Source organism: Podarcis liolepis (genome assembly GCF_965112155.1).
Source record: "Podarcis liolepis genome assembly, chromosome: 5".
Classification (NCBI taxonomy): Eukaryota; Metazoa; Chordata; class Lepidosauria; order Squamata; family Lacertidae; genus Podarcis; species Podarcis liolepis.
The window spans coordinates 22,386,818-22,399,958 of record NC_139556.1 but is presented as its reverse complement, the minus strand read 5'-3'; the positions used below and the strand labels follow the sequence as shown (position 1 = coordinate 22,399,958).

Here is a 13,141-nt window from a genome sequence, read left to right as displayed (position 1 = left end):
GACTTTCAAACAGGGCTCATATAGACAATGAAAATGTGAATATGAGTTCTAATAACTATACATTAATAGAAACTCAAGGATTTTGGGGGCCTTCAAGTCATGTACCCACAGTAGACCTGAAAGAGGCACAGCATGGAGAAAGGAAGTAATCCTTCAGTTTTCATATGTGCCGCCCCCTACACACACACTGAATGACCCACATATCCTATTTCATCTCTACTTCCTTAAGGAGTCTTAAATATTTAACTTGCAGGCTGTCAGGTAAAGATTAGAAGATGTGTGTAAATGATCAGAATGTTAAACACATTATTTTAACATAAAAGTGATGATTTATTTAGCTCTCTTACCTGCTTTCCCCTTTTGAATTAATTGCTGTTGATAACTTTATTAGCTTCACTAGCAGCCCATCAATCCCTCTGGCATGAATTTTACAAAGTGGAAGAAATCTGATATTTTGCAGAGTTCCCTCTCTGGTTAATCCCTTGGCTAGTACATCAGGGCAAATTTACAATGTTATTTAAGCAGAGAACAATGCTTAAAAGCTTAACAATCAGCCCTAGCTAATTTAGGAGGCTTTACAGAAGGTCCCATGAGTAGGCTTCTTGTGTAAGGAGAAGATCATAGTGTCCTTTGCATCTTCCCCTTGGGGGGGGGGGAACTAACTACCAGTTCCTTAATGAGATAAAGCTGGGGAGTGTGTTACTTATTTATTTATGTGGTATTAAAATATGAATCACAAAAAGCCAAATTAATATAAATGCTTGTTTAAGATGACCAGGCCTCTTTAAATCAAGTCTCTCCTACATTTCCCCATTCTCTCTAGTTTTTGTGAGGTTTATGGCTGCACAATGTAGCTTTCAAGGTACCAGCTAACCTCACAGGGGCCCCATAGCTTACATACTTTCCTATAAAGAGGTACTGTATCTATATCTAGAATCGCACCCAGACTGCCAGAAAAAGAGCACTGAAACCATTTAAACCACCGTGGAAACATGTGTGATGAAAATTTTACACACACAAATCTCCTTTTCTTTACACAGCATTTACAAATGCTAAATACATTTCATGTACATGAGCTGCAAGTGCTCCCTATTCTGATTATTGCAATTGTTATTTTTTGCTCAGATGAGCCAGTACATATTCATTATTAAACATGTATGAACATTCCTGTTTTTCAAAATTCCTAGCTCCAACCCCCCCTCCATCTGCCTTTAAAATCTGTAGTCATCTTTTCCTTTCTTGCCGTGAAAGGATTATAGTCAGTGTAAGCTCAGCATTTTGTGTCTAAAAGCATCACTTTGGTTATGTCTATCACTCTGTCATCATTCTGGCTTATCCGCAACAATAACTGGTACATATTCTTTCTGGTGGTTGAGCCCTAGCTAAATAAAATAGCACATTTCCAGACCCACTGCCACCCCAAAAACCCATTTTTCAGGACTTGATAATTTGAAAAGATTCCAAAATCATGTTGCTCTAGTCCTCAAGTGAGTGCACACTGGAAATGGGAGGTATGTCAGAAAAGTTAGGGATCTATCATAACAGGTTAGGATAATAAGTGAAAGACAACCATCCATTTAACAAAGAAAAACTGGAAGTTCTTCCATAATCCAGTGCTTTTTCCCCCTAATTTTTTTTTAGTGGTGCTCCTATTTTCCTACTCATATTGAAATACTGCCCCTCAATGAGGCCAAACTTAGATTCACAACATGTTTAAGGCTATGTGTATCCCTGTGTCCCGTCCCGCCTGAAGAAAAGCACTGCCATAATCTATCAGAGCTCCTTCTCTAGGTTCGCCTGACCAAGAGTGTGTGGTGACAAGGAAGAGGGACTTTTTGGTGGTGACATCTGTTGTATGGAATGCCCTCCCTATTATGGTGCCCATAATATGATCTTTTGGGTAGCATTTTTAAAACTTCTGGTTTAAAAATTATTTTATCCTTCTGCATTTTGGCTGGCTTTTAGAAACATTTATCTGCATTGTTTAAAAAGAACAAAAAGTGTGTTTTTTTTAAATATAAAAAAATTACACACAATATGTGCAGCAATAAAACTGCTAGCACATTTGCAAGCAAAGCAGGGTTTCACATTGGGTGGGGGGCTGTGTGTTGAGATTCCTGCATTGCAGGCGGTCGGACTAGATGACCCTCATAATCCCTTCCAACTCTTCGACTCTATTAACAGGTGGTATATAAAATGTAATTTAAAAAAAATGTAAATAATGATGATAAAGTTATCAGGTCAGTGAAGGAGCCTCTGCTACTTCACAGTCACACAGGAGACCCTGGATCAGCCTTTCTCAATCTGTGGGTTCCCAGATGTTGTTGGACTACAACTCCCATCACCCCTAGCTAGCAAGGCCAGAGCTCAGGGATGATGGGAGTTGTAGTCCAACAACATCTGGGGACCCACAGGTTGATAACTGCTGCCCCAGATAGTAGATGGTTTTCAGCAATAGGGCAAGGCCCTACATAACTCCCACCAACTCAGCAAAAAACTGGATTTGACAGGATGATACATAGCACTTCGGAAGGAGTCAAGTTTTCATGAGTACTTACTGTTTGGAGAAAGTTACATTTTGGATTGCAGTATTACAGAGAACACCCAGTTGTCTTTTTGAAATATCCTTTTCACATTGCGGTCTTGTATTTCGAGGCCATGAGGCTGGTTCAATATTTCCCAGCGGGAGACAACTACCATTACAAATTCCCAACAATTTGCATCTACAGATCTCATTTTAGACCAGCAGCAAATCATTTTTTCACACTGGGATCCTAGAAGCTGCTATATTTTTTTGTCTTAATGAAATTGCTTCTGCGGTAAGCGCATCAAATAATATGATTTGTTAGGGTTCCCCCTCCATGATGGGAAAGCCATGATGTTTGAAGCGAAGAAGACAAATTTGATTTAGGAGAGCTCATCATACAGGAAACCAACTGTCCCACTTTTTACTCAGATATTCAATATTCAGAATAACATCCCCAGGGAAGAACCTGGTATGCGGAAGCCTCTCCAAAATGAAGTCTGAAATGAATGAAAATGGGTTCTTATACATTTCCATTGCACGAGGACTGGTGTGGCTTGTGTTAGATCAATTGGTTCTTTTACAAAGGGTCTTAGATTAACTGATGGAAATTCATGAAGATGACTTGAAAATATGTTCTTTCCGACTTTGGAAAAAATTCCCCAAGAAACATGTCTTCCCTTATGTGAAATTACTGGTAGCTGTGATGAAAGGAAAGGAAGAATATAATAAAGAGACCGAGTGGTTTTTGTGTGTGCAAAAACATTGGACTGGTATTTTGTATTTCTTTGTCCCATTTAAGAGATATAGTGGGCTTATTTGTCAGTGGTGTTGAGAAGTGCCTTCAAAGTTTTATTAAAATAGTTACCAGTTTTTTTCCATGCTAGTATTGCTATTTTAACTTTTGGATGCATATGCATTAACTCCATGACCTCTTCAATCAATCTAGGCTCAATCTATTTCCTCGTAATTTTTTTGTTGAAGTCAAAGTTCCTTCCACAGACCACCATTCTTTCCATCCTATTTCTCCTCCCTAGGCTTTCTAAGGTTAATTTGTACTCATTATCCCATCATGCATGAGAGAATATGGAAAATGCAGCTCATTATAATGGGACAGAGGGAGTTACACTGAATCTCCCTTCCACCAAATTCTTGCAGGCAAAGATTTAGCAGCTGGTCATTTCAATCCACCTCCTGGACCTGTCCATGTTCTCTCTCCAATAATGTGCCCTCACTCAGTCTTCCTTCTCCCTTCCTTATTTCACATCTCCTTCTCTAGCCTTCTGCCTGCCCCAACCCTCACTAGCTTCTTAGCTTCACAGATTCATTGCAGGGATTAACTGAGGAGGGGTATGGACAATCTACTACTCCTTGGAGAAAAAGGTGGGATATCAATGCAATAAATAAGTTCTTCTGCTTACCTGCTTGAGAAAGCTAGAGGGGCAAACCAGATGGAAATATCCAACCTGCCATCCTGTGATCACCACGTGGATCACAAAAAGCCTGGCAAATTTTGAACACTGCTCATAGATGTTATAACTCTGCTGATATGAATACCCTCACAATAATTAGAGCCATCAAATCTCTCTAGGCATAATTAGTGGCTGACCAGGGAAATATTACCAATTTACAGAAGTGAAAGAAATCCCCCTACCCCTGCCCCAGTGGTGATTAGTCTCCATAATACCTCACACCTGGTTGTGTAAAAACAAACGATTGCTTGCATGAGGTAATTTCCTATAAGCAGAAAGTAAGAGGGGCAAGCAGGTTAAGTGACCTAGCCAAGGAGACACGTTGTAGGTTAAAAGGAAAAAGGAGGAAAGGAACTCGATACTTATTGGCTTATCATACATTAGGACTCTATGCTTCTGACCACAATCATTCTTCCAAAAGACATTTATCCTGTTTAAAGCCAATGACAAAACTGAAATTGACTCTTTTAGCTTGAAGTGATTCCACACACAGCACTGACCCAGGATTTCAAACATGGAAAATTTCAACAAAGAGGCAAGCTCATACTATGGAATTCAGATCTTGAATCAGACAAAGCCAGAGAACCTTAGTTTTAAATCAATCTGTGTCATATTTGGCATTTCTGTTAGGAAACTGTTGTTTCTTTCATCTCATCCTCTGTCTGAATCCCGCCTTCAGGGTGTATATGCCCTCCCTTTTTACTGCCAGCATGTCATTCTCAGCATATTAAATTGAGACTTCTTAGAAAATTAACACACAAAACCAAAACAGAAAACCCACAGACACTTAGTCCACCACAAACATAAGATTCTTCTTTCTTTAAGCCACGTCCCCAGACACACACTAAATAACTTAGGAAACAAACAGACTGAACAAACAGAGCAACCAAGTTGTGTTAGTTATTTAAAAAGTTTACTTCCACTAAATATTACAGAAAACCTATTCAAAACTCTGAAGGGCAAGGAGCAATCTTGGCAAATTACAGAACAATGGCCAAATTGAACACTGCCCCTTCCTGGATTGTCCCACTGAAGACTGCAGGTAGAGCTTCATACATCTGAACAAAACCAAAAACACTTCAGATGGAAAGTTGGCATACTGAAGAGGCGGCTAAAATTCTTTTTTCCTGACATGGTTGCAGCATGGTGAACCAGTCAAAGATGCAATATGTTCCAACTAAAGTGATACAGGCATGATATGACTCTTGTGACTGTACCACAAGACACATCCTTTGTAACACTACCTAATCATATACATTCAAAACTACTAAATAGTAATTTTTCTTAACAAAGCTGACAATCACAATGATGATTCAGCGGCACTCCCCTCTCACTATATTAAAAAAAATAATAAACTCACTGACTCTATCAAGGTTGAAATTTGGCTGACATCTGAAGTGAGCTGAAGGAAAGAACAGAACTGCTATTTCTGCTATCAAACATCTCACATTGAGCCTCCTATCCAGGTGGTCTAAGATTAATTTGCTTCAGTATCTGCAAAGGTACTTTCTCCTGCACATTCCTGCCCTGGAGCTGCTCCTCCCACCTCCCCTCTCCCTTTCATCTGCCTGCAGAGATATCGAACAGTGTCTGTCTCTCACTGACAAAGCTTTCGTGTGTGATCTCATCCTGCACTCAGTCCCCTCGCCTGGCCCCTGCTTGCCCTTCTGCCAAGAGCAAAGCAGCACCAGGAGGAATGAACAAACGGACCACAGCACACCATTAAATTAGTCTGTAAAACATTTGTATAGCAGGTTTATTTCCTTCTTTTAGCACCCACCCCATCCCAAATAAGTGCCAAAAGGAATATATTTATTTTTGCTGAGACAGATCCTTTGAAAGCAATGTATCACCTTCTGTTGTTTAAATATAGAGGAGGCGGACAATGCTCCTCTTCCATGAGCACAAGGGTGGCCAATACTGTGTACTCCAGATGTTTTAGACTACATTCCTGACCACTAGCTATGCTGTGGTCCACCTGATGAGAGCTGGAGTCCAATAACATCTGGAGGGTATCATGACTCTCCTCTAGCAATCTGAATAAGCATCTCTGGATGGAAAGAGCAACAGAGGAAACCTACTTTGGGGAGAATGCATGAACTTCATATTACAACCTTACACAGGAAATATAATACAATACAAAGGATATGCATGTGACTTTTGCTTTTATTGCCATTATCTCTGAATATGTACTCTCAGAACTGGGCTTTGGCACCTGAACATGCAACGAGCTAACGTGTAAGTACGAGAAGCCTTGATCTGGTAGCTACATGAAGAATGGGAATTTCCTGAAGGAAGGGCCAATTCAAAGGCATAGTCAATTGGAGGCCAAGGTCTGATGCAAGGAAACTGTTAGAGGGAGGGCAGGAAGACTGATAAGGAAACTGACATCCTTCCAGCTTTCAAAGGAAGTTGGTATACTTGGATATACAGAGGGTCTAGCAGGCTGACAGGCAGAAAGCAAGCAGCAATAATGGATATTGCCTAGGCAAAGATACATGTCTGACCTGGAGGAATTTGTAGCATTGTGAGAAGGCACCAATGAGCTATAGAGTGGTGGGGAATGGAGTCATGCCAGGACCCAGAAAGACAATACTGTCCCTACTTCTTCCATTATGCAGTCTCAATGTGGCTCAATGAAAAAGGGAGGCAGCGTAGAGTCAAACAGTGTAGAGGTCTGCAGTGTGGAAGCAAACAAGCTCATGACCTACCTGCTGTGCGGTAACAAGCCAATGCCACTCACTAACAATTGTTTCAGGACCAAATGTCATGTGTATTTAGAAGAAGCTGTGTTTCATTTACCTTCAAGGTGGGAAATGTTGCATCTGACCTCCTGCCAAGAGAGAGGAGCAAGTTGAGCGCAGAGCTTGGGCTCTGCAGTGACTAAGAGGCCGGCGTTGAAATGGGAAATCAACAAATGCATTGAGTGGCCTTTGGCACATAATAGTCTTTCAGTCTCACTTTGTTCCCCCCCCCTCCGCAATATGGAGGGTGATAATAATACAATTCCATCTTAAATGCACTGTATGATGTGCTTCATAGGTGCTGAGTGTGTGGGGCTGTGGGGGCTCCAGCCCCCACAACATTCCCCATGAAGGGCCAGGGCACCCACATTTTTTTGCATGCCATGGGATCGTTTGTGCCTGGCATCAGCATGGGCTCCTGCTGAGCGTGCCCCTGAGGGAACCCACTGCGCCCAGCCTGGCACGCTGCCCAGCTTCGCAGAGGGGCGGCCAACTCCAGAGGACCTAACGGAAAGGCCCGACGATGTGCTTGAATACTTCAAAACACTAAGCACTATTCTTGTTAATAAAGGAGGAAATGCCAAGGCTACATTGACAAAGTAGCAGACCATAGGGCATAACACAGGCACAACTTTATTATATCCTTCTTTCAGGATTGCACTCTAATTTTCGAATGCTTGTTCACACCACTTGACTCCTGCCCTTAGCGTTCTTAAAAACAATTCAAATTAACCACAGGGATAACTGGGGATTAGCTAGGCTAAACAAATAAGACTTAAAACCATCACTTCAAAATCCTGGTAAGCAGCAGAGATGACCCCAAAAGTAATGATTTCTTTACCAAAATAAGAAGAGCAAAGAGCTCTAAAATGTGAAGACCATTAAGCTAAAATGTGGCAGAATGTCCTCTTCCAAAAAAAGATCATAACTACACTAACATGTGTTTTCTCTTTGAAATCTGAGATATAACACTTTTCAACATGGCACTCATAGGAGCTGATCGTACAGGAACCGAAGTCTGTAAAGACTTGCAAATGAAAAGCAAACACTGCGATATTGATAGCTATCTTGGGGAGAAGATAAGAGAGCACTAGTCAAAATACAGTAAGTACCTGGATGGGTTATTTTGGACGGGCATCTGGTAATGCCCCCAAGCACAAAGATATTTGTCCCAGATGAAAAGGGCAGATTTTGATTAATAGCAAGTAACTTTGATCGTAAGAGTAGCTGACTTCCTAGGATCCCTTAAATGTCAGAAAAGATCCAAAGTAGTTCAGGAGAATCACTTCAGGTGTAGTGCAGTGGCTGAGACCTTGAGCAGAGAATTTGCCAGTTCAAATCTTACCACTATCCTGAACTTGCTGGGTGGCTGTACCCATCCTATCGTCTGCAATATAGGCATCATAATAATAACCTGCCTTACAGAGTTGCAAGGATCATGAACGCAAAGGATCATGAACGCAAAGGGTTGCAAATGACTTCTTAAGAACACATTCTACAGTTAAAGCCTGACAAGACTAAAATTAAAAACGGCAAGTTAAGCAACTACCAAGTCATTAACTTATAGAAAGTTGCAAAATGGAAAGGGATTTGAATGAACGGGCACACTTTCCCACCAATTATGTTGAATTAATTTCACTCCAATAAACATGGAGATTAATTCAAATCCAGCTCCATTATTGTACAAACACTTGGAAGCCATTTGTTGCCAATGGCAAATTAATTTTTGTCATGACTGTGACATTTTCCTCATGCCAGTTACTTTTAAAACATTACTCTATTAGAAAAGCTGGATATGATCTATTAAGAAGATAAGGAAGTTGATCTCCCTTGTGCAATGATGTTCTCTGAAGGCCCATCATGCTAAACACAGAGCTATTTGTAACAGTTCACACAACAAGCTCCCTGTGGAGGAAATGTTTTCCGAACTGGCAGCATAGAAGTACCACAAAATGTCAAGTCTTAAAAGTGACTGGTTCAAATAACAAGATTTCAGCTCACAAAAACAAGCACACTGCTGCTGCTGTATCAGTGACAAAGTAAAAATGTCTGAGGTCTTGTCTTCTTAGAAAGGGGGTATTGGGAAGTGCAGCTGGAAGTTTGCTGTCAAAATTTATCCTGATTTTTCTCTATTTAGCCTTGACTGTATCCACGTGAAAGTATCTCTCTTTACAACCACAGAGCCACAAATCTAGCTAATGTATCTATATTTCTTTCTGGCGACCAAGATGCTAACTGAACTCACAACCATTTCATAAGCACCAGAAAAAAAGGCAGAGAAAAGCCATATACCCTAGTTTATTTTCCCTTATTGGTCTGAGAAATAGTGGAAAAAAGACACGATGGGGCAGGGTCTTAAATACTAAAACATTAGTCTTTTAACTGATGGCTGGGCTCCACAAATGGGTCCCAGCTATTTTTTAAAATGCAGCTCTTGTAACTTTCCTGTATGATCCACAGTGCAAAAACTTGATACCATCACTCCATAGAATAGCTCACTAGGAAATTTGTTAACAGCCAGATTTAAAGGTAATCCAATCATCTGTGAAGATTCTGTCCAGAGAGCTTAGTGCAGCCTTTCTCAACCTTGAGTCCTCAGATGTACTACAACTCCCATCATCCCTGATCACTGCCACAGGATAATTAATTTAATAATAATAATAATAATAATAATAATAATAATAATAATAATAATAATAATAATTTATACCCCACCCATCTAGCTGGGTTTCACCAGCTACTCTGGGCAGCTTTCAACAACATATTAAAATACAGTAGTCCATCAAACATTAAAAGCTTCCCTAAACAGGGATGCCTCCAGATGTCTTCTAAAAGTCTGGTAGTTGTTGTTCTCTGACATCTGGTGGGAGGGCGTTCCACAGGGCAGGTGCCACTACCGAGAAGGCCCTGTGCCTAGTTCCCTGTAACTTAGCTTCTCACAGTGAGGGAACCACCAGAAGGCCCTCGGCGCTGGACCTCAGTGTCCGGGCAGAAGGATGGGGGTGGAGACGCTCTTTCAGGTATACTGGACCAAGGCCGTTTAGGGCTTTAAAGGTCGGCACCAACACTTTGAATTGTGCTCAGAAACGTTGTTGCAGTCCAACAACATTTAGGGACCCAAGCAGGCCTGTGCAGAGCTTGTCTGAGGCCCAGTGCAGGAGTCTTGTTCCTGGCATGACAGCGTAAGTCCAGCAGGCCCCTGGCAGGGACCCCAGGCTATCTGAGCCCTTCGAGGCCCTGGAAAAGTGGACCTGGCTGCCCGCCCTCTCTACACAGGCCTGGACCCAAAGTTGAGAAAGGCTGGCTTAGTGACTAATGGAGAAGGATTAAGGCAGACATCTCTTACTCCAATAACCCAAGCTTGTAAATAGTCATTTGTGTGATCTTAGTAAGAATCTCATATAGGTGATTATGCTGGGAAGTCTATAAAATCTTCACTACCACCCCTTTTAGACTTCTTCTTCTTCTTCTTCTTCTTCTTCTCCTTCTTTTCTAGGGCACCTTTCATTTGATGATCACAAAGTGGTATACTTTGGGAAACAAGCCAGGGTGATTAACCACAATCTGAAGTTTCCTTGCTTCTCTAAACCATAGCTGTGTATCCACAGTTTATCTGGGTTTCTACCTTTATTTATTCATAAACTTTAGGAAACACCTGGCATCCTGCAAATGTTTTGGTGGACATCACCCATCAGCTCCAGCCAGCTGAAACATCCCAAAGCACCTGGAGGACACCAGGTTGTCAAAGGCTGTTCTAAATAACAGCTAATACTAGCTGCCATTTTTCTGGGTCCAGAAATAATGCTAAATTTCAATCAGAAGTCTAATCTGCTCCCCGTGATCATGTTGGAAGGGGTCAGTGCATGAGCCCAAGGCCCGTTCATATAATGCTGAACTATAATTTAGCGCTGTGCCCAAACTCAGTCATTTCATTACTATTAACCAGCAAACATGCATTTGGAAAACATGTTTGCCATCAAAACATGTAGTTCTGTCCAGAAATTAGAATCATAGAACTTTACAGTTGGAAGGGATCCAAGGACCACCTAGTCCAACCTCCCTGGAATAAAGCATGTGATGTGAGCAAGCCATTTTTAACTCTCCAAATGCACAGTCTCTTTCTATGCTAAGGGAAGCGGGAGACTTTGGAAGTAACTTAGAAGGGGGTATTTTAAAGGTCCGACAGCCTATATTTCCATGCTTTGCTTTGCTTTCCTGCCTGTTTGGGGATTGTAAATTTCTGCTGCGGTTTTCTCACCAAATAGAACTTGCCTCAAACCTGGATCTAGGCACCCAGGGAATTCTCCTTTTATTCTTTCACCCAATTTTACGAAGACGTCAACATATGTATCAGAGACGCCTTATTTTAGAAGTGTAGAGTTGGAAGGGACCTCAAGGGTCATTAGCCCAAGCCCCTGCTAGACAGGAATCACAGGTATAGAAGAACAGAATGGAATGGGAGAGTTGGAAGGGAAATTATTATGTATAAAGTTGCTGTAAGAATCATGTGCACAACCCTTAATATATTGAAGTTCTTAGAACCAAAACATATTAAGAAACAACACAAAGTCCAAAGATAACCACACGTACACCTGAAAGCTTAACTGACATTCCTCGCCACCACAACAGTCACACACATTGCTGAAGTTTTTCCATTTTTATTTGTCTCTCCAGTCACAATGAAACCTGCTCCTTAACTGCCATAGATATTGCCACCTTCCCACACACAAACATCATGTTTAAGACACTCATCTGCAAAAACTGATATGCAACGTTCACAACACACGCATGTTAACTGCAATAGGTTTAATTGTGCATCATGTTCCCCATTTGTATTGTTGTGCAATACTAAGTAGCATTGTTGCAAATCATCTCAGTAGTTGGCTTAACTGATAATCATATCATGTATCCACTTGTAGCAGCTTTTTTCATGGATTGGATGATAATGTTTTTAAACTTGCAGTGGATACTTATGTGGAGCAGGAAATCATATTTGCAACATCCCTCCTCTGGAAATGTCAACTGCCAAAAATGTCTGTCTGTCCAGTACACACATGCGCACCCAGACAGCACTTCTCTGCAGCTGGTGTGGCAAATAAATGATATAGCCTGAGGAATACAGAAAGGGAATGAATGTCAGGGATCCTGTTTCAGTACTTCATACTAGTAATGCTAAACTATATGGCAGAAGCCAATCCATTTCCTACAGCAGAGCAAAGTGTGTCAAGATTCTCTCTGTCAACAGGCAACTGCTAGAAAGAAAAATGGATTTTCTTACCAGCTGATTTTGGCGTGAACTTGTCTCTGTTGGCTGCACAAACGGCCAGCAGCCTGTATCCGAGGTCCAGGTCAAAGCCCTGCTGTGCTGCCACTCTGCTAACAACCTGGGAAGAAGGAAGAAAGGGAATCATTCACTGAGAGTTACTGCACAGTTGTAGCAAGCTAGCCAACGTGTTTGCAGCATCACCCGCAATATAAAGAACAGTACCAAGGAGGTTTGTTGCTCTCTCTTTTTTAAAAGTCACTGTGGTTTTCATAGCGCTTTTATGAAGCAAGATGTGCATTAATTTCTTTCTCATTTAGCCACATTGCAACAACCCTGTAAAACAGGCCACTACAATTCCTATTTCTGCAGGACTGAAGTGGAGAGTGAGAGAGCTGGCACAGCGTCATCCAGATTGCCCAGGAATGAACACGGACTTAAACTCGGGTCCAAGCCAATAACACATCTATCCACACCATCTCCCACAGCTTTACCAGCAGAGCATACACTGAATCTGAGAACCATCATTTTGACTTTTTGCCATGAGAGAAAGACTCTTTAAACATAAAAACAAACTACCAAGATTTAAATGTAAGCAAGTTCTTAAAGGGAATTTTAATGGAGACAGCTGTTTCATGTTTCACTGTATTTGAGACTTGGCTTGAGATCTTAACTACCAGACTGCACCTTAACTACCAGAATTGCCCTGCTTATACACACACATTTGTCTCATCATTATCAGGATGGGAAGGAAGCTGAGGGGAAGACACAGCAGATCCTGGAAGATCTTAGGTACAGGTAAGCTTGGCAGTATGTCAGGTCACATGCTACTTTCTATCCAGGGAGAAGAATGGGCCTCTGATGCTGTACAGAGATATGCTTGTACAGGTTGAGACTTTTAAAAGTGGCCCCATGGATACAGAGTACACATGTGCCACGGGGTCTCTTTTAAAAGACTCACCCTGTACAAGCAGGGACTATTATTCACATGGCATTGGACCCTATAAAAATGATCAAATGTGCTCTTCAGAAACTCAGTTATTGTATTTAGAACAAAACATGTCAATGCAGCACAATGAAAATAAGGGAAACACATTTGATTTATTTTAACCACTTATCAAAATAATGGCTTTACAAT

General features: G+C 41.3%; 1 protein-coding gene across 17 annotated transcripts in view; it reads right to left on the bottom strand.

Moving 5' to 3' along the window:
* ZMIZ1 (zinc finger MIZ-type containing 1) overlaps window positions 1–13,141 on the bottom strand; it is a 375,034-nt gene that overhangs the window by 110,241 nt on the left and 251,652 nt on the right. For all 17 annotated transcript variants that reach the window (XM_083502435.1, XM_083502431.1, XM_083502432.1 and 14 more), the window contains one exon: window positions 12,019–12,124. In XM_083502435.1, the coding sequence (XP_083358561.1) occupies window positions 12,019–12,124 (106 nt within the window). The remainder of the gene's footprint in view (window positions 1–12,018; window positions 12,125–13,141) is intronic.